The sequence below is a fragment of the Emydura macquarii genome, unplaced genomic scaffold, assembly GCF_026122565.2.
Source record: "Emydura macquarii macquarii isolate MOO-44397 ecotype Brisbane River unplaced genomic scaffold, CSIRO-AGI_Emac_v2 contig_2365, whole genome shotgun sequence".
NCBI classification, from domain to species: Eukaryota; Metazoa; Chordata; order Testudines; family Chelidae; genus Emydura; species Emydura macquarii.
The window spans coordinates 2,893,735-2,916,484 of record NW_027132502.1 but is presented as its reverse complement, the minus strand read 5'-3'; the positions used below and the strand labels follow the sequence as shown (position 1 = coordinate 2,916,484).

General features: G+C 37.8%; 1 protein-coding gene across 7 annotated transcripts in view; it reads right to left on the bottom strand.

The window, feature by feature from the left end:
• The window catches only part of LRCH3 (leucine rich repeats and calponin homology domain containing 3), a 101,302-nt gene that overhangs the window by 55,695 nt on the left and 22,857 nt on the right, over window positions 1-22,750 (bottom strand). For all 7 annotated transcript variants that reach the window (XM_067561107.1, XM_067561106.1, XM_067561101.1 and 4 more), the window contains exons 2-6: window positions 9,478-9,622; window positions 5,145-5,271; window positions 2,492-2,597; window positions 2,205-2,341; window positions 1,072-1,181 (exon numbers count right to left, since the gene is read on the bottom strand). In XM_067561107.1, coding sequence (XP_067417208.1) covers window positions 1,072-1,181; window positions 2,205-2,341; window positions 2,492-2,597; window positions 5,145-5,271; window positions 9,478-9,622 — 625 coding nt within the window. The remainder of the gene's footprint in view (window positions 1-1,071; window positions 1,182-2,204; window positions 2,342-2,491; window positions 2,598-5,144; window positions 5,272-9,477; window positions 9,623-22,750) is intronic.

Sequence of the window (22,750 nt, the reverse complement as noted above, 5' to 3'; positions counted from 1 at the left end):
TTACAAAGATAAGTCAACCTATGTTAGGTCGACTTACAGCTACTGCACTAATTACTGCGGGTGGCTGATGTTCACACTCCCCTCCTTGGGTCTGTGGTGCGAATCCTCACCAGGAGCACTTCCACTGACCTAAGAGAGGCAGTGTGGGGAGCTGAGAGCCTGGTCTCTCAGCTCCGCTGGCAGCTCCCTGCCAGGAGCCTGACTGCCCTGGTGGGCTGCCCCCCACCATCACCTGTTCCCTGACGGGAGCTGGGGGAAGCCACCCAAGGCTTCTCCCCTCCCTGTTCCCTGCTGGGAGCCGGAAGAACCTGCCTGGAGGAGCTTCTCACCCCCAAGGAATGGGGCCTAGCTGCCTCGGCTTCTTGTCCTCCTCTCCCCACCCACTCCCTGTCCAGTCCAGCAGCCTCATCAATTTCATGGCTCAGCCCTGAAATTGACAGGGCTGCTCAGGCTCCTGGGGTGGGGGGAGGGGTGAGGTGCGGAACACAGGAGAGGGGAAAGTGGATGGAGAAGCTGTGCAGGCTTCTCCCCTCCCCATTCCCTGCTGAGAGTGGGGTCCAGCTGGCCAGGAGAAGAGTTCCTTCTCATTCTACAGGAGCAGGGGCAGCTTTCTTGTCAATTTCACGGAGCTGTGAATTGACAAGAATGAGAGCCAACAGACAATGTAAGGGATGCAATGTCTAAACTGACACTGCATCACCCTAACTACATCGACATAAGCCGTACACCTCTAGTTTATTAGGTGGTTTTATGATGTCAGCATAGCAGAGGAGTTACATCAGTGGGAAAAGCTGAATGTACACCTCCACTGTTTTGTCGTCAAAGCTGACTTTTGTTGACAAAATGCTGTAGTGTAGACCAGCCCTTAGTTTTTTCTTCTGAACTGTCTTACCTGGATCCCTGTTAGACTGGCTTACAGGGTGACACACACCATATTGTTTTTCAAGGCCACAATCACTGGTGAAATGTACACTGACCAACAATCAGTGGACCTAGTTTTTTGCCACTTCTGAATTCAGGAGAGTGGACAAGTTTTCCCCAATCCACATCAAATAGAATATGCACACTTACCAAGAGCCAAATCCCATGGGCCTCCTATCATAATCAGGCAAGTCTGGAGCTATCTTGCATGCTTCTATGTTCAGGTATTTAAATATGTGGATTTTTCCTTTTATGCATATCTACAAAAAAGGAAATCCATACGCATACTTAGCACTTTATTTCTTCAACGCACTGTACAGACATTGACTAGCTGTTGTGAACAATGTATTACCAGCCTAATAGGTCAATACTTAAATGTTCACAACATCCTTACAGCTCTTCATCCATGTTTCTAAGTTTCCCCCATTACAAACAAACCATCATACTGAAGTGTGTCAGAATATATGTATAATAAAAAACTGGAAGCTTTCTTCCTAACGCATCTGGACTATGTGGTACCCTTGCTGTAAACTTGCTCATATGGGTTTATCATGTGACCAAGGATCTATACATGTTTGTAAGGGATAAAACTTGGCACTATAGCAGAGGCACCCAAGCCTTGTCCAACCTAGGGTGGCTATGGCGGATTGCCAGTCAGGCCTAATTTGAATCAAGTGAAGTCTCTTCCAGCTTCCTCCCATCAGTAATATGGAGGCAGAATCTATGGAAACTATAGGTCACAGCATTTCCCACTCTGATTCAGAGGAAGGAGGTCATAACAGGACCTGTAGTTTCCAACGGCTATACATAAATATTAAAGATGAAGTCAGTCATTGACCACATTGTATTTAGACTGCAGGCTGCATTTTGGGCAGTCTGCTGTAAAATTAATGAAAATGCATTGCAGTTTTAGGTTCCCAGTTCACTACTTCAATAATAGAATGGCAAAAAATGTTTTTTGTTCATAGCTCTTCCTCTCCCACAAAGCTTACTCTGATCTAGAGACACTTGCTTATTTTATTTATACTGTACAATGAGAATTTTATTCAAAAGGCTAATGAAGGAATTCCTGCAATAACCACATATCTAATACCAATAGGAGAACTAAATTAAGGGAAGCGGAAGAGTATTTCTGCCATGGGTTTCTTTAAAATCTCTAGAGAAATACAGGTTCTTTAAAATCTTACTGTTCACAAAAGAAAGTTTTAACCCTTCCGTTTCTAATATCACTTTACACCCTCTGGTGAAGATAGTAGTCATTCCAAATCCAAACTATAATTCACCTGTGCAGGGGGTGACTGTAGAGGGTTGTTATCTAGTGTGATCGTCTGAAGATGCCTGAGGTTCCGATAACAAACAGGGATTGTTGTGATTTTATTGCAGGAGAAATCTAACCGAATCAAAGGTAATTCTGCAAGCTCTGGGGATAGAAAAAAAAAAACATTCAGTCTAGTAGCTTTAACAAACAGTATGCTTACTACTAGCTCTTAGGGAAACAAGCTTTAAAATGAATAAAAATGTCAAAAATCTCAGTTGTTACACATGACAGACTTTCATTTGCTGATCTTACCTTCAGGTAAATGCACCAAATGATTTCTCCTGATGTTCAGGTCCCGCAAAGACTCCAGATTGCCAATCTGTGGAGGTATTGTCTGTATTTCATTACAGCTCACATCCTGCAATATGAAACTATGAAGTGAGCCACTGTTTTGATACTGTCAGCCAGTTTAAATAAATCCCAGTAATAACAGGCATTTCCTGCCTTCTGGCATTGTAGATGTAGGTACATTAACTCTGACAGGCAGCTGTGTTTTATTTATAAATTTGAAATAAACACACACTTCTATGACACCAAAGACTGTCAAAGTGCTTTACTAACATTCATTAAGTTTCAGCATGGGTGACAAAGTATTAATTATCCCCATTTTACAGATAGGGAAACAGGCACAAAATAATTTTTTTTCAGTCTTCCAACAACAGCAGAATGAAGAAAAGAAGGAACCTAGGAGAAATGACACTAGATCATAAAAGCTCTTTAGACAAGTTACATGTTATGGAAAAAGTGCAGATACAATGATATTTCCATGTATATTAAGTTAGAAAACTAGCACATTAGCGTAAATTTAAATCATTCCTCCACAGACTTTCCATTTCTGAAGGAATATGAGTGGAGTCTGAAGCAGGAGAGCCTGGAGAAACACTCTACCTGCCATGTACTTTATCTGGATATTTTCAAGGGCCTATCCTCAAGATCTCCTGGCAAATTTACAACATTTAGAATATACAAAAGGATAAAATGCATACTGAATTGCCAATATAAAAGCCAGTCCAGACTAAATAATCCACCCAAAATAAAATTAACCCCACGCACATCTGGGCATTATCAGGCAACAAATCCACAATATGCAGCATACCACCAGTGAACAAAGTGAGAAGCCCTGGTAGAGCTATGTGGTATTGCCCTTAGCTCTACCAGTGCACCTCACCTATCGCCATTTTACTTTCACTAAGAGTACCGAGCTTTAAAAAAAACAACCCTCAAATGTACGCACACACTAGGAATAATTATAGTAGGTCATTAAAGAAAATATGTTTGTAGGGTTGAAACATGCATGTATGAATCCCTTATGCTTAACAATCTGTCCCACCTTGTATTTAGCTCAAAGACTCTGGTTACTTTCTCCACGCATGAAGAAGAGCTCTGTGAAGTTCAAAAACTTGTCCCCTTTAGCAACAGAAGTTGGTTCAATAAAAGATATTACCTTGCCTTTCTTGTCTCTCTCATTAAAGAATACAGGTACGTCTATAATTCTATGCCATTCCCAAATATGAGTTACACACTCATCAAGATTCTATTGCAGTTGTCTCTAACATGTCAAGTTGTTTACATTATTTTTTAAATCCAAAAGTTTATAAATACACTGAAAAAACTAAACTAAAAACTGATTTAAAAAAAAAAAAAAAAAGACAGCTATCTGTATAGGAGTGACCAACTCCCACCAAGCACATCCCTGGGTGGCAGATAAGTGGAACGGATTGTAGCTATGCAGGACACCTGCGAATATTCAATAAGCCATCACGGACCAACTGCAGACATCACAGCAGGGGTAGCTGGTGGCATGGCTATCTCTATAAAATATCACTCCTTAAGATCAGGATGATCAGGCAAATAAAGGCTGCCTTAAAATAAATTTTGCTGAGGCAAAGGGGGCTCGGCAACCTTGGAAGTTAACTCACTTAGGAGAAAGAAAACTCCAATTCCAAGCCAAAGGTGTCATGTTTGGACAGCCAACCTGTAAAGTTCATCCAACAGACATACTCATGTGAACTACTGTCCACGTCAAGTGTACCCAAAAAGGCTAAGACATTCACCACAACTGGCTTTGACTGTTGTAACTTGGCAAAGGCTGCTGAAGTTAACAAAGCAAGGGAGTAAGCTATCCCAGATCATGTCAAGAACAGCTGGAAAATAATGTAAGTATAACTTCAAAGTATCAGAGCAATATTTCTAGCTAGAGCTTTCAGGCATTCATTACAAATACTAGTGATGTCCACACTTCAGGATGGATGTTGAAATACTGGAGAGAGTTTAAAGAAGGGCCACAAAAATGATACAGGGACTGAAAAATAAACCTTATGATGTGAAGCTTAAGGGGCTTAATTATTCAGCTTATCGAAGAGAAAGCTGAGAGGTGACTGATAACTTTTCTGTGCAAAAGTACCTAGATACAGTGACCTGCTAGTTGGGGATTTTCAGTCTTACAAACCAGGGCATAACAATATCCAACAGCTGGAAGCTTAAGTTAGACAAGCGCAACCTTAAAACCCCCCCACAATTTTCTAGCAGTGAGGGTAATTAAACATTGGAACAGCCTCCCAGGGTGGGGGTGGACTCACCATCATTTGGTGTCTTTACAATGAGATTAGGGATCTATCTAAAATATACGCTTTAATTCCAGCTTCTGGAGGGAGGGCTGTGTCAGGCTGGAAGGCTGTAGTGGTCCCTTCTGGCCTTAGAGCCTATGAATCCATTCCCTCCCCTTCATGGGCCATGGAGAGAACTGCTCTGCATTGCACTCAACATACTCAGAACATTTCCAGCTCTGCACTAAAATAACAACTATAATCAAATTTCACGTTTCAGGGCTTCAAATGGTTGCCTGCAGGGGTCATTTATAAATTAAGGATTGAACAGCAATCATTAGCAATATGTATATACTCACAAGCTCTGTCAGGTGTCTGAGCTGTCCAATTTCTTCAGGTAGTGAGACCAACTTATTATTACTTGCTATCAAAACTTTCAATGGTAGACTGCACATGTGTACTGGCAATGTTGAAAGCTGGTTTCGACTTTTGAGTAGGAAAAAAAGGAAGTCAGAATATGGGAAGAGATCATTTACCAATTTTAACACAACATAAGAAAATACCAAAATCATGTAATGTATTTTGACAGGATGTAAGAGCATCAAGTCAGTTTCAACACACATTTACAGGTGAGCTGGTACTCGGAGTCTCTTCTTTACAAATCTTTCTTATCCTTTGCTAAAACCAAGGTGTGTTGTAAACAGAAGCTCTGAGTCTTCTAGTATGAGATTTTTTTGAACTCCTGGGGATGGAGGTATAAGACATTTTTGTAGGAGGCTTTTAGACTCTGGAGCTTACTTCCTCTGTCAGAGTCTGGACATTTTTAAGCATCATGTAGATACCTTTTTTATTATTATTATTGTGGGTCAGCAGGTTGGGAACAGCTTAGGGTAGAATCAGTTTATTATTTGCTCAGTAGAAATGTTAAGTGTGTTTTAATTATTTAATTTGTAATAGGGCCAATTATCATGGTGATAAGCATTTAAGAAATCCTTGTTACAATGAATTTAAATATGTTACAATCCAGTATTTGACACATCACAATTTATTACCGTCAAAGCAAATGTGAGGTCATGTAACTGGACTGCAACCTCAGTGAATGAATCAGACAGGAAGAGGCTGGTTTATAAAATGAGAATGCTATGATTTATTTGTAAACGGAAGCTATCAAGTCTGAAAAATGACTGAAAAACTAAGGGAAAGTTAATGTTACCGTATTAAGGTTTTAACAAGATATTAAACTCAAATTTATCAAAATGTGGCACTGTTCTTCTAGTGTATGGAGTCTAGATTTCCCACTATAAAATCCTACTCTTGAGCAGTAGATGAACCAATGCCAACTGGTACCAAGGGATAATAATTTGGAATACACCTGTTAGAGATCACAGCAATAGGAAATCCATCTCGGACTCAGATCCTATTCCTACAATTCACGCCATAAAGCAAAAAAGGAAGATAAAGCAAAATTTATCTGGCAAAAGAGAAACACCAGATATAATGCAAAATATCTTTTTCATGACTAACATCATTACCAGCTCTTACATACCTCTTAAAACATTGGTTTTAATACAGGTTGCTGTATACAGGTGAACGTCAATAATAGGATACAACATGGGTATATTTACAGGTCAGGAAATTAAGTTTTATTACAGGTAGACAAAAGTATTTATATTTTGTAAAGAAGTGTTAAAAAGCCATCCGTACAAAGTACTAAAAGGAAAATTCTGTACTTTATTAGAAGTTGCAATTAAATACTTCTCTTTCTTGGGACACCTCTTGACAGCTAATAAGTGTTGACACTTAACAGGCTAACAGATGAATCAGTCTTCTCTCTTTTAAACCAATATATCTGGATTTTGTCCAGAGACTACTGGATTCTATTTCATGAGAGAGATGCCATACAGTTAGAATTAAACTGAATTTTCGGTTGTGTTGCCTTTGTCAGTTATTAGTTTCCTATCATACCCCTCAATTTATCATCAATAACTTCCGATCTTTATCTAGTTATTCAAGGAGCAATGGCCCTTATTTACAGAGCAACTTTTGCTTTCTAAAGCAAGAAAGGAAACCTACAAGAATGTGTGAAATTAATAGCACCAGATTCTATATTTTAGCCAATAAATCCTGGGTGTCTGTTCGCTGATTAAATATAAAATGTGCACCTATCCCATGCCTAAGGTACACAAACAATATACTGTGCAATCATTACTGTGCATTCAAGAACATTTATTGCATGTACAGCTAACACTGATTACATTCTGAAATATACATGTGGTGGGTATTCACAATTTAAAATGTACTTAAAACATAGTCAATGGCCACTATTTTTAAAGTTAAGTGCTTTTTAAGTTAACTATGTCAGCCATTTTCATTTTCCATTGAAAGGAAACAGGCAAGATTATGCTTCCATTGCTCATTCAATTTAAACTACTTCTGAATTACATCAGTTTTAAAAGAGCAAATATCCTTGATCTGTTCAATGTGAAACTTACAAACGCAAGAAACATTTATTTCTCCCAGCCTCACATATTTAATTACTGGTTCTATCCTTGCTCATTATTCATTCACACACAAAAAGGGATTGTCCAGCTGTCTTGAGTAGATTTATACTGCTTACTTCCTCTGACTTCAGCAATTTGTTCCATATGCCGACTAGCTTTAGAATAAAGAAATTCTGAGCAATTTGCTCAATTGCTAGTCATCTCCCCAATGTCAGTCTGTGACCTCTTATTTTCAAATTAGTCTCTTAAAACAGCATTTTTACTAGCATTAGTCCATTCCTTTTATTTTAGGAATTTAGCAAGCATGAAATTATTTTCTTTGTATTAAAGATGTATTGTAAAATATCTAAATTTACACACTTCTCTTATCAAAAGTCTTTGCATACTGAGAACTAATTAGACATCCATTTTCTGATATTATGTAAGCCAAAGCTGCCAATTTCTCTTAATAATGCTTAATAACTCTTGAATGACCTTTGCTTTGATTATTTAAGTCTAAACTGGATTACAAAGATTTGATATAAACACAGTGTAAAATGATCCAAAGTTGCTTGCTTTAATGTTGTGGTTAAAAAAGAGAGGCCTCCAGCTACTCAGGTAGCTACCTGATTCAAAGGCATTCATCCATGTGACTTTAACCACTGAATCTGCTGCATTTATTTTGGGTCAGAATCTTTCTGCATTATTCAAGCTGCAGCTCATTTCTGCCATTCCTCATCCAAGCCTGATTTTTTGGTTATACTATTGAAGTTACCAAGGCTCAATGAAAAATAAAAGTTGCATACTACTAACTGCATCTGAGGAAGTGAGCTGAAGCTCACGAAAGTTTATGCCTGCTGAAATTAATTTGTTAGTCTTTAAAGTGCTACAGAATTTTCGTTGTTTATACTAACTAAAGTCAATATGAAAAAGTCTCAAAGGACAAGAAAAACTGAGCCACGGGTTATTTTTCCTACTTTATTTAAAATTAGCACTTTGCACAATTCACAATTATTTATCAACACTCAAGTGTTATCAATAAGGAGCAAGGATATTTTACTATAGACATACAGGTGCCCTGACATCTTAGGAAGTGATCATTTGAAATTAAGTATAATGACTATTAACATCAGCTCAGCTGCAAAGAAAAGACAGCAACTCCAGTTAAAGGGACAAGGCCAATTTAAAAATGACAAATTATGCCTGAAAATATTTTCAGACTTACTACACCTAAAATAATTATAGCTGAAAGATTAGAGGAAATCGTATCTTATATTTTCAGTTTATTTACTTTGAGCACTTTACAGCACTTTGAGTACAGTTATTTTTACCATTTTCCCTTCATAGCCAGGCTGCTAACCATTTGCATGGGTCTTTTATACAGTAACAGGAGAAAGAAGAACATGTAATAAATAGATGGTGATGTTTATAACACTTGTGCTAATAATAATAAATGACCTTTTACTTCTGTACAGCCTTCCACCAGAAAATCTCAAAGCACTTTACAGACATTAATCAATCAATACCCCTATGAGATAGATATCACCATTTTATAGAGTAGGGAAGTGAGGCACAAAGGTGCAGTGGAACTGTAAGCCTGTGATAGAACTGGGAACACAATTCAGATATCCTAAATCCCAATCCTGTGCTTTGTCCACAAGATTATCTTTTCCCTTTCATTATTTATAGTACTCAGAAAAGTCCATTTATGGTCCAGAACATCAAGAGCTCTCATTTACAGATCCCGCAGGAAAGGGGGGGAGGAAAAAAAAACAACTCAACAAATCCCTTCATATTACAGATCTGGAGAAAAAAATAAAATGGAGAGAGAGCAAATGGATTCCAGACTAGTTAATGATGACAAGTAGACAATTTATCCTTCCTATGCTCTCAAATCCATAATACTAGACAGATAGGATATGTTTGAGATCACAAAGGAGAAGCAGCGGATGGCAAGATTTGGAGCAAGGATACAAAAGGAGAATTCGGGTAGTGAACATGAATCCTGAAGTATCAAAAATTAAGATTATTATTGTCTGATGTCTCCTTACTGAGGTAATTTGGTAGAGACTGGTCCAGACTGGTGAATCTGATGGCATGTAATATCAAGACACACAGGTTATATACTATATTTGTGTTACCTTCTAATGCTCCAAAGGTTGCTAGAGTCTAGAATATGGATATTAAATTCAAGATTTAAATGTGAAGGTACCTGATATTTAGAAATGTTAAAGACTGTAGGTTCAGAATGGCCTCTGGGATGTAACGAATGCAGTTCTGATACAAGTTAAGGCTCTCAAGGGAAACAAAGTGACAAGCTTCTGCAGGAAGCTCCAAGAGTCTGTTCCTGGACAAATCTGAAGGGGGGAAAAAAGAAAAGAAGAGAGAAACGATCACCAAATGACCTTTGACTGAGTTCTTTGGGTCTGGGATTGTGTCTTCATATGTGTGGACAGTACTTGGTACATTGTGGGTGCTTTAAATATAAAATAATAATGGCCACCAGCATCAAGTCTTTGCATTGTGTCTTTTCAAAGGTATGTTCTGACATATCATTTAGTTACAGTTTTTGGATTTGTTTGTTCTTTTGTTTTTAAGGAAGGGAAGGAAAAACTCGTGCTTATAAAAGGCCAAAGGACAGTTCCCAGAACATATGGCTTCCTTACACACCCTCACTCTCAACAGTGAGGTATATCTACCACCAAACGCAAAATAAGTTATTTGGTGACAGTCCTAATTTCCTTTAGAGAAGCTGCCTATTTAACAAGCTGCATGGCATTTCACCTCTTCAGTGTCCAAACGAAAACAAACATTTACTAAAGCAGGACTGTCTAGTTAATCTGAACTATTATTGTGCATGATTAAAAACAAATTTAATGACGTTTTATTTAGTCATTGTGAATTATAAAATATGCCCATCCTAGAATCAAGGCACATTAAAGTTAAAAGAACAAATACAAAGTTTACACAGTAATCTGAACAACAACTTCTTTATTCACATAGTCATGATCAACAGTTTACACTTCAACTTTCCCAGAACCCACCCAACAACCCAGTCTGTTCTTGAAAACCTAGCAAATCAGGCAGGCCTTGCGGTGTGTCGTGAAGGTCACTTTCAGACCAAGGAGAGAAATTTCCAATGTACAGGGCCCCATACTGAAAATGTCCTGCCACCAGATTCTTCCTGGCTGAACAAGGAGATTGTTTAGCTTCAGTGCCTCTGTTTATCTCAATTGTGCATATCCTATGATGAGAGAGAGTTTCTAAGGTAGGCAGCACTGAACGAATTTGAATTTTATAGGTCTACTCTAAATCATCACTTAAAACTGTACCCTGAAAAACCAGAAGCCAGTTCAGATCACAGGGTACAGAAGTAAAGTACCGCCCCCCCCAAAAAAAGACCCTGAAAAACTGCTATTTAAGTGGGTCACTACATTCTGTATAAGCTGAAGTTTCATAATGGTATTCACATATAACTTCATGTAGAGTGCATTATAGTAATCCAATCTCAAGGTATGAGTATGGCTAACTGTAGCAGCTCCCAAATTTTACTGGTTCATGTACCACCTTCTCAAAAAATTGTTGTGAAGTGAATGATGGAAGGAACATCAAACTTATGTATCACCAATGATACAAGTTCCACGTTTTGGAATCCTTGCTTTAGACATTTCCCTTTCAAAGAGTTCTTGTTCTTTACTCCCACAATTTGTTTGATCCTCAATAGGGTGGGTCTTTGTAATTTTTTTTTTAAATGATAGCAACCATCTAAGAAAACTTGTTAAGAGCTCTATAATTGTTACAGATACATAATACTGCGTATTATCCAAACTATTAGATCCTCATTAGGAACTCCTCTGCGCCAATATTGTCCTAAAATGTAACGAGAAAAGCTATTTCCAAACAAATAAGGTGTCTCAATACAACAGAAAATATCATAAACTGTCATAAACATAAGTGATACATGAGGGTAGTCAATTATGTTATTATAAATCACTAAAATCTGAAGTACACTAAAAATATTTTAGATACACAAAACTGCACTGTGACATTCATAACACAGGAAAAGAAAGGGAATTCCAATTGCCTCCAATTACTAAAAAGTTCAAATAAGTAATAGGAGCAGAGTATTATTAAAAGAAATACAGAAAGACCCGTTTAAATATCCACTCATTCCAAGAGCTAAAATAGTTTATGTTCAATCTAGTCCCCTTAAAGAATTACTACAAAATCATCACCACCTACAAAGTTAAACACTTTGTTTGATTCTTGGGCAAACTCTGCTCCCCACTGATCCCACTGTCATTACCTCAACCACATACTCAACTCCTTCCACACACATTTCTTTCTTTCTGTCATTCATATAGCTGTGCTGGAAAATAAGTTGTTAATAACCAGTCATTTTAACAAAACAACAGCTTTCTCAATTAACAAGTCAGATTTTCTGGCAGAAGAGACCAGGCAGCAATGGAATGAGTTTGACAACTGACATAAGAAGTCTCGATTGATTCTGGTTGTATCTGAATTTTATTAACCTGCCTTTAAAAACACAAATCAAAACAGGCTTTATTTGTTGTTCAGGTCACAAGTCATATGAGTAAATAGTACAGAATACTGAAGTTCTGAAGAGCTTTGTTTCCATATTTTCTGAAGGAGGAAATCATTGCAAAAGCAAGATTAAGTAAGTGTAAAGAAACATCATACTGAAAAATAAGGAATCTTGCAAAACACATTCAAAGTTAGTAAATTCATTCACAGCATGACAGAGTCACCAAAGCATATATAAAACAAAGACTTCACATTTTTCAACAAGGCTTGCCTAAATTTAAAGTAACTTTTACAACTCTACATATCTTAGAGTAGTAGGAATTCAACAGAAATCTGATTTATTTTTACAAGACCCTCAGAACATAATTGAGTTGAGGCAGCAGTATTGACTCTAAATCATCAAAAGGCGGCCTGATGAATTAAGATTAGTTAATGGGGCGGCAGCAGTTTTACTCAAATGGAAGTCACCAATTTGCAACCCTCTGTGCTAGACTTGCTTTATGGAAAAACCAGAAGAAGCCTCAGCAAGAGCACAAAGATATTACATTTTGAGAGGGGAGGAGGGAACTGCCACAATAAGAGACCAAGATGCCTATAAAATAATAACTGGTTAATTGGAGAGAGGATCTCAAGAGCCAGACAGGGGAAAGGTTATATCAGAAAATCAAAAATAGCCATTTGTGAATGCAAAAGCTGCAAATGAAGTGTTTCACTTGCTAATTACAAAGGCCTAACAAATGTACACACAATACATCTTAATTTAAACTTCCAGATTAATCCAAACCAGCTCAATGTCCACATCTCAGTTTTGTCAGTTATGTGGAATTTTGCATTTTATATGATAGCATCATTAGTCTAATTGTCCAATTCTTCTGAAAACTGGAAAATTACCCTCTCCTCCCCCCCCCCCCCCCGAACAATCAGACTCAGAAATGGTTTAGGCAATACAGTAGTCCCTTTATGAAACAATTTAATAAAACAAAACCCCTTACATGAAGAGAACAGCTCTAGCAACAACAGGAGAGAAGAATTACAAAAAGCGGTCATACATGTATTAAAATTGATTTGCAATATAGCACTTCACGGTACAGTTCCAAAAGGAAGAAGTGTGTTTATGGCAGAATATGACAGACAAAGGCTAAGGGATTTTATTGGGGGGGGGGGGTGTCCTAAAATCTAAGGGCATTATATAAGATCTCAAATATTCCTCTTTTCCTGAAGATGACATAAAAATAAACTCAGAAAACAAACAGAAAGAGCAGAAATTACGTCGCCTCTCTAATCTGCACATCATAAAATTCACACAAACAGCTGGCTCTCCATTTCTCAGCAAAACTTTTAATACCAATGTGTTTTAGGAAGGTCTTGTTATTACTGAAACCTCAGTATTTTTACAAGACAAACTGCAATACTTTTATTAAAACAATAGTTTCATTTATTTGGCAAATGACAATAGTCAAATTAAGCAAACAAAATATATTACATGATTCATTATCTTTACTTAATTTAATGTTTGTTCGCTTCCTTGTTATTTGACAAAATTAAATATGTAATAAATACAGTCACTGATATAAATCAGTGAAGTTTCACTATCCATCAATTCTTCTATAAAAGATCAAAGAGCAACTGCCCATCAGTTAATGCGAGTGAATATATTCGTGAAATATGGCTATCGCAATTTGGAATGGGAATTACTTTTATTCAGGTTGACCTTTCATGGATTAGAATTACTGTTCTCAGAAATCTGCCATACAATAGGCTCATCTAGTTTGCTAAAAATGGGTCCATTTTCTGGGAAGATCATGTGGGACTTTAGCAAAGGGGAAATGTTTTTTGGAAGTTAAGTTCTTTGTGAATAATAAAAACTTATCCATATGAATAAAAAATAAAGTGTCGGCATCAGATTGCTGGTATTTCCCATTTAGTCAGGTTCTTGTCCTGAAAGGCCAAAAATGTTGTATGTGACACGCAGACAATATATTTACAGTTGCTTCATGTATACTGGATAAAAGCTCTTACTACACTCGAAGAAGAATGGTGTAAAGATATCAAAATGTATTAGTGCAGGATGACTTTCTTTTAAGGGCAAGAGGATGTTCTGCTTTGTCTAAAAATCATCAGTATACAAGAATTACCTGAAGCAGTATGTCAGGCAGTTCACAAGCACTCTCAAAGAAGTCGAATCTAAAGTAAACAACCCAAGGAACACAATGCTACAAAGTAGTCACTATAAACAATAAAGGTAAGATGACAAGAGGTATCATTTCAGCAGCCAAATGATCAACTAAACTTATATGGTAGATGGCTAGTACGAGGGAATGAGGAAAACAGCAGGATGAATGAAGATCTAAAAGGAAACACAGTATAGTTGTTCTGTGAGGAATTACATGTTCCAAGTCTGGAACTACATGAAATAACTTTGGTTCCCTCGTGTTTACATCTTTTAAGACCATGACTGACTCAATATTTCCACAATGATGACAGTAATTAGGAACAGACCCTACTGTTACCAGCTTCTCATATAACATTAATGTATAACTTTCATGCACTAGTTGATGTACCCTGCAGATGAATTCAATTGCTGATCTGAATAAACTCATTTGTGACCATTTCGCCAAACCACCAGCCTGCTCCTTTGGGGATTACCTGCCTAGGTTATAACATCCTCTAGATTAGGTCACAGATTGTTCCTTTTCAAGAATTTCTTGATGTTTGACAGTTCAATTTTGATACAGTATCTTTAAAACAAAATGATCAAATCCATTACCGAAATTACCAATGTTTCTTTGGTCTAGTTGTAAATAAACATTATGGATTTTTTGTTTTGTTTTTAAGTCTTTCTACCAGTTTGGAGGCTCATTAGATACAATGAACTGTGTCCCTAATAAATGTTTATGGATTATTCTCATAAAGATACTGGAACAAAAAGAAGGAATGCATAATCCTAACAGGATGATTATATCTGATGTTATGGCACCAATTCCTTTCTCTTCTGTATGAGAATGGGAGATTACTGTTTTGAACGGTATAAATCTTATTTGGAAGGTCTCAAATGTAAGGACATCATTTCTTGGTCTCTGAACTCAGCCATTCATCCAGGTCAATCTGAGAACTATTTAATCTACTAGAATATTTTCTTTTACCTTATAAGCAGTAGGAAAGTCTCTGTTGACAATATCCAGTTTCACACCTGGAGGATTTCCTGACACAAGAGGACTGATCTCATTTCTTCCTGCTTGCTGTTATACTGCAGCAACATTTTCAGTCCCTTTTATTTTTTAAAACTAAAATCTAATACTAATACCTTCAGTGTATTCAAAAGTTCTCTCCTTAACTCAACTCCTCCCCACCAAGCACCCACAAGCATGAACTTTCTTCAAGTTAGTTCTTCAGGTTAGATTTATCACTTGTTGACATCATTTAGGATGAGAGACTCTGCAAGTTCTTGGCATCTATCTGAAATGGAATTCAAGGCATGATTGGGAGAATCTGACACAGTGTTTAACCTTTAATTCATTCTTAATTCAGCTCATTTTGCCTAGGCATTGCACAGGTGTGAGTACAATATTATACATCACCCATGTTGCAATACATAAACAGTGGTCACATTCAATGTTCCTTTTAAATGTAGTATTTTTATGTCTCAGTAACAAAACTGTCTTCAATTTTCAATTCTAGATGTTCCACAGTGTTAGAAAGATAGGATTCACACAACTGGTCTGTTCTTGTGTTCCCGTTTTGGCTGGAACAATTTCCTTGCTCTTTTTGCAGATGGCGAGTGTTATATATAAACCACAGATGTGTGAACTGACCCTAGAAAAGGAGGACCAAAATGCCTGTTACTAAATCTCCTTTTAAAACTGCTACACAATTCTGCCTCAAGTGTCTCACTGATCTTTCAGGAATACAATCAAATCTTTTTTGAAAGAGAAAAAAGATGCGACAGGGCAAGGACAGCTTCCATACAAATGATTTAAGTCCAGCATGTGCCACTTGGATTTGATTTCTTAAAAAAGCTCTTTTTCCTTACTAGCAGATTTTGAAAATGCTCAAAGGAAAGGGAGTTCTCTTGTTTACACTGAAAAAGTGACAGTTGCCAACATAATGTGATATTGTAGCATATACATTCCATTAGTAAAAGTTATGACTTGTAATCCTATAGGAAATGTCACATGCAATTGCTTCTGACTTGTCTAGTAGCCCATATTATTGAAAGAGATATTTTTCTCACTAGTATGTACAACATTTTGAGAATCTTCACTATGGACTGTACATGCTGCAATGACTAATCACAAGAGCCAGTTACATGTGCTTTAGGGAACAGGCATATAATTCAGAATGTACTGGACTTGTCTCTCTGTCTATACTTAATACTGGTAATGGAAATATTGGTGTTTATTCATTTGGGGCACTCTTCCAGTATTGGTCAGTCCTGAAATGACAACTGAGAAACAGAAGAAGTGTTAACTTGGAATATTTGTTTCTGCTTTAAATTTCTCTCTCCTTCATTTAGACTCTTGTGAGAGAATATTCCACAAAATTTGTTTAGAGTTATTGTATTTGATTTTTTAAAAGTAATCCATATTAATGGAAACAGTTTCCAATGATTAGGAACAAAATCTGACCCACATCAGAACTGCCGGAGCTTTGAACCTGATATTGGATTCTAACTACAAGCAGGGTTGTAAATTTAAGCCCTGACGCAAGCTGCTCCATATTCAGAGATCCCTGCCTCCGCACAGAGCCTCACTGAATATACAAATTGCCATCCTAAATCAGATCAGTGATCCATCTAGACCAGTGTCCTGTCACTGACAGTAGCCAGTACCAGTAGCTTCAAAGAAAGGAACAAGAAACCTTGTTGCAGGTAGTTAGTAATAATCTGACCGCAAGTTACTGACTTCAATGTGTTATCCTGCAAGCCTATATTGTATAATTACAACACAATTAGGTGCTGAAGAGAGCAATGTGAATAGAGCTGTGAAGAATGTTGAAGACAGCAATTCTAATTAATTGAACAATGTTATACAGATATATTTATGAATAGGTGTTGACCATAAATATAACTTAGTAATAGGCACACAGCACTTTATATCTTCAAAGTACTGCATTAGAACAGACCGCCCGGTCTGCTATAATTAAAGTAAAAACCAGCTTTCTGTTTCAGGTAAATACTAATTCCTCCTCCCACTACTCAGAAACTAGGAGACCATCTATGGATGCTGCAGGAACAACTGTGCTGGGGGACATGGTGAAAACACAGTAGTGCCCCCTCAACGTGGTTAAGACAGTTCAATCTTCCAGCAGAGATAGGACTGAACTATGCCTCAGCTACTTTTGGGGACTACCATTTTGTAACCAAATACCTCCTACATGCTGGTTCCTAAGGCATTATGGGCTTTATGTCTTAGCTAGGGAAAGTGAAGCAGAAAGGTTAAGTAATCTGCCCAAATGGAAACTGCAGCAATTCTGTGGCTGGAACTCAGTAGTAGCTCCAAGTGCCATGATCAGTCCACTATAATACAGTCCATTAAAACTGTATTATATAGTGTGTCAGTCATAAATTTAAGACATATATACTTTTACATTTTTAAATAGGCATTTGCTGGTTTACCTTATTAAAGGCAGAGCAAGTAGTGATGCTTATGATTACATTCCATTATAAACTCCTAATACTAATACTTTCCATTACAAACGCCTATTTTTCAGTAGCTTATACATTTTTTGACAAACTAACTGTCTGTGCTTACATTTTCCAGGTTTGCTCTTTGCCCTGGCTGAATTTTTGTTTTAGACATTTCAGCACAAACGCCAATGTTGAAACAAGTGCCAAATATTTCTTTGAAAAGCTCTAGTGCCTCCACTCTCTGCAAATACCATTTAGCACAGAGATAGTTCTGGGGTCAGGATGGTGCCTTTCACTCTATAAAAATCTATCCAGATTTGGCTAAATCATAAGCATCCAAAAAATAACCATTTGCACATGTGAAGCTTGCTAGAATCTGGCTGTTAAAGCAGTGTTTCCCAAACGATGGGTCCCAACCCACCGTCCTAGAACCAAAGGTTCTGTCCTAGAACCAAAGGTTCTAGATGGGTCACCACAGCTAGAGCTAGACTAACACATCCCTGGGCCCTAGGCAAGCAAGCACTTCTCCTGGTCCAGTGGGGAGGGGAGGTCCCACCCAATACTCACCCTGCAGTGGTGGCTCCTGTCCCAGCTTGTGACATCATGGAGGGATGACTGGGCCAAATCTGTGTGGTGCTGTGACTCCAAGTGTCAGGTTGCAATGGCCAGAGCAGAAAGCTGGGCCCAGCCCCATGGGAGAAGAGCCACTACAGTGGGATAGGTTCACTCTGTGATCCCCTACTCCTCTCCGGGACCTCTCCTTCACAAGGAGCTGGGATTAGGTTGCAGTGCTGGGGCAGAGGATGCATATAGGTAATGGTGGATCCAAAAAAAAAAAAAAAAAACACCTCAAACAAACACACAATGCACAAAAGTTGCCTTAATAAAAAGTTTGGGAACCACTGTGCTAATAACTCTGAACATTGTATTAACACTAAGCATGCTCTAGTTCTCATTGACCTTCCTCTACACAGAATATGCTCCCGGACCCACACAGCCTGAACACCAGACAACACACAGAAGTAGCTGTTGCTTTAAGTCAGGGAAAGGAATGCTGAATTGAAAGTCAGGAGAAAACTATGAGTTCTAGTGCAAGTTCTTCCGACTGGTGTTAATTCTGTGCCCTCCGCAGCCCTTACTGTTGAGCAATGCCATGCACCCCTAACTTTGGAGAGAGGCAAGTATCACTGTCCCAGTGGGGTAACCAAGACATTGCACAATCTCTTCTGGCGGAGCTGGGAATAGAACATTGTGTCTAATACGGCAGACCCAACTCTCACCCATGTAACCATGCTGCCTTTCTGAGTTAATGTACTATATTTATGACCTGAAGAGACACCCACACACACCAGAATAGCCAGTGGCCCAATGATTAGGACATTCACCTGGGCCATTGGCTATTCTGGGAAGGGTTTCGCTCACTCGCTTTCTCTCCCCCCCCCCCTTTGTTTTTTCATGAAAAATTTCAAACAGTCTCAGCTTTGTTCCATATCAGAACAAAACCAAATTTCAAAACCTCCATTTTTTGTGTGTGAAATGGAATTTTTGTTTTCCAACCAGCACTACTTATTATTAAACCAATGCAATTTATGTATAAAAATTAATAAACATAAGAAGTCTCATCCCATTAGGTATTGATATTACAGCCCCTTTATATAAAGTTATTATTATATAAAACTCTATAATACCCAGCACCAAAAGAGTAACATATGGATGGAGTTTCAGCATTAACTATGATTTTCCTTCTTTTTGTTTTTAATGATTTTAAATGAGACTTTTTCTGTGGTATAACCTCCTGTTTTCCACATTAGTGAAAATCTCATGGGTGCTACATGGAAAAATACGAAATATAGTATGTCACAAACATGCATTTTAGAGCACTATGCATAAAATCATATGCTACGTATAGCAGTTTGAAGACAATCTAGTTGAAGTGGAGAATGCAATTTACAGAGTAACAAACCCAGCAATCACTATTAATACCCATAGTAGAAGAGGTAAACATCCAAATCAGAATCATAACTCAGGAGAAATGCTATTTCTCTTCCTTGAGGAATAATATCGTTTTCCATTGTTAAAGAATAATATTGTTTCCTGTTTGCTGAAAGAAGGAAGGTTGAATGGGATCAACATCACAAAGCTAAAGCAACTGTATATAACTGCTGCCAAGCACAGCAGGCAAGGGTATTGAACTGTGGTCCTTATAAGGAAAAGAAAACTGTTAAAAGTCTTTAGACATCACTTGCTTCTGTTTCAATAGGACCTGGAACAGGAAAGCAAGCAACCTGGATGAGAACTGTTCTGCAGAATTTTACTTTTCACTCATGTACACACTTAACTAACACACACACAAAGTTTTCCTTAGAGCAGCACAATTATTTTATGGTGGTGGACAGGACTTAATCCCAATCTTTTGCTCCTTAGGGATGTATGTTTTGCATAGGGAGCATGTGCCTTTAAGGGAGGCAGTGGGAGGAGCAAAGAAAATGTTTCAGGCTGAACTCCAACAACCACTTCAAAATGATTAGGGCACAGAATTCAGTAGCTCCGAAAGAGATTTCTTAACAAGAAAGATGACCTGAAAGCTGGGCCTTGGAAGTGGGCTACGTAAAGAACAGGATAAAATAGGAGAATTTTACAGGTGAAATCCTATCTTGGGGCTTTATATTGCTGCCCTTCACTGCAGAATCTGAGCACAGTGACATACTAGACCATCCAGAGAATGTTTCTTATGCCCCGAATTGATAGAGCAGTGAAAGTTTAAGTGATGAGGAGATGAGTATCAGAGGTGGAGAGCATAGCTTCATCCTAACCTTTCCTTATGATGGAGGAAGTTACAAAATTCAGTATTTGCTCTTTCTCTCATGGAATTCCAGCAAAACCCCTCTCCTCTAGCAGTTTAATAGTTTCATTTCTTTCCCTCATTTAATATGGCTCCCAGCCAACAGTTTGATTATATCTTTTGTCTTCATGCAGCATTAAAACACTGAGCCAAGTTAGCTAAAATAAGTAAGCTGAAAGAAAGCTTCACTGAGAAATGAACCAAGGGTCCCAGGTTCACGAAGGCTGATTATATAAGAAAACAGGTTCTTTTCTTAGATGGAAGGCTGAGCTGCAGCCCTTCCTGTTATTCACTGCTATTTACTGTTACTTGGGCATAAAATGACTATAAAACAATCATCTCAAGAAAACAAGCTCTTGGACCTCATCTACACACAAACTTGCAACAATTTAGTTAAGACAGTGTAAAACCCCTGTGTACACCCTCTCATTTTGGTTTAAAAGTGGCTTATTTTGATTTGTCTTAAATCTATTCTTTGTCTATTTAAGATAAATTGAAATAAGCTTAGTTTAAACCAAAATGAGAGGTGTATCCATAGCCTTTTGGATCCATTTAGTGAAACTGATTTAAAATTACACCCTAAATTAAACTGGTGCAACTCTGCATGCAGACAAGATCACAGAACCCTGTTGCATAAAGGAAATATAAAAAGGTGGATGGAAATTATTATTATTATTATTATTATTAAGGGATTATTATTATTAAGGGATAAGTTATTATTAAGGGATAAGATTATTAAGGGATAAGTTATTTGGAAATGAATATTGGACTGAAGTTCCTAGTACAGCAAAATTCAGTTTTCTTTTAGCATTAAACTACCATCACATCAAAAACTGAAGGAGATTAAACTAATCTTGGTTGGTAAGAGTTTTGCTGTGATAGCATTAGTTTAGAATCATAAAAACTTCATCAGGTTTTCTAAAATAGATTTGAACACCTCAATTCTAGAATGTGTTACATGAAAGTCTGCATTTAAAATATAACACTTGTCCTTCACATACTCTGCACCTCATCACCTCCTTGCCTACTTTCCCTCCTATCCTTGATCTAATTTAGAATACAAGATCCTTGGAGCAGGGACCTATTTTTCCAATTCAGATGCACAGTACCATTGCACAACTAAGGTATTACAGCAAAGACAACAAGAGTTCTGTGGCACTTTAAAGACTAACAAATTTAATATTTGAAGACATTAGCTTTTGAGAGACTTAGCTCTCTTCTTCAGATGCAGTAATACAGAAAATAGGAAACACAGAGGTATCTTATATGTTTCCAGGTGCATTGAGAACAATGGGGGAGGTGGAGTCCGGTACTTAAGTCCTAATGACTACCACTGAGTAGGAGGTGAGAATGGGTGAGCAAAGTAATTTACCTTCGGTAGTGAGATAGCCATTCCAAGTCTCTGTTTAAACCCAGTTTGAATGTGTCAAGTTTGCAGATCATTTCTAATTCATCAGTTTCTCTTTGAAGTCTGTTTTTGGAGTTTTTTTGGAGAAGTACAGCAACTTTCAGGTCAGAGACAGAATGCCCTGGGGAATTAAAGTGTTCTCCCACTGGTTTATGGATGTTATTATTTTTTATGTCTGATTTGTGTCCATTTATCCTTGTGCATAGTGATAGTCCAGTTTGGCCAATGTACATGGCAGAGGGGCACTGGTATTACAGAATGAATACTAATAATTGGATGCGCTCCCAGTCCCACACAACAAACAGTTCTCTCCTCCTGCAGGCCTGTGCTGCTCACAAGTGTCTGCCCCTCCCTTGGCCCGTCTGCTCCCAGCATCCCCCTCATGTCATCCCAGAAAACTTCCCCTCCCCCCAACCAGAGTATCATTTCCTATGCCTTCCTACAGCCCCTCTCTTCCACAGACCCTCACCACATGAGACCTGTTGTCTCCATGACTCTGCACCAGATGCACGATAAGGGCTGGGTGGGCTTGGCAGTCACTCCATAATCACTACAGATATGCTTATGTTTGAGATTTTGTGGGTTTTAAAAACTAATTTCCACATACTTAAATTCTCAGAGGATATAAAATGCAATTGCTCTAATATAAACAGATTAGTGTATTAAGGTTAATTTAGCCTTAATACACCAAAGACCAAAATGGTGCTGTGGATGGCCCAGATTAACCCTCCCCCTTTATAACACTCCACCTCTACCAAGCTGGTTAAAGTGCCATGTTTGCTCAAAAGTCAGGCTCTTTTCATGTGCACATTTTGTGTAAATACATATATTTTTGAAGAAATGTTAAAATCAACAATGCATGGTCAGACTGCCAAGGAAAAGTTTCAGTCAGAACCAAATTCCAAAATCTTCCTATTAAAAAATTATGAAGAGAAACCAATCAGAACTGCACAGAAAATTCAAGGGTCCTAAAACTAAGTGTGCAATCTTACATGAGAGGACCATGTACTTAATAGAGAAAAACAGGAATTAATGCTCAGTTTTAGAATGCAACTCTATGTGGT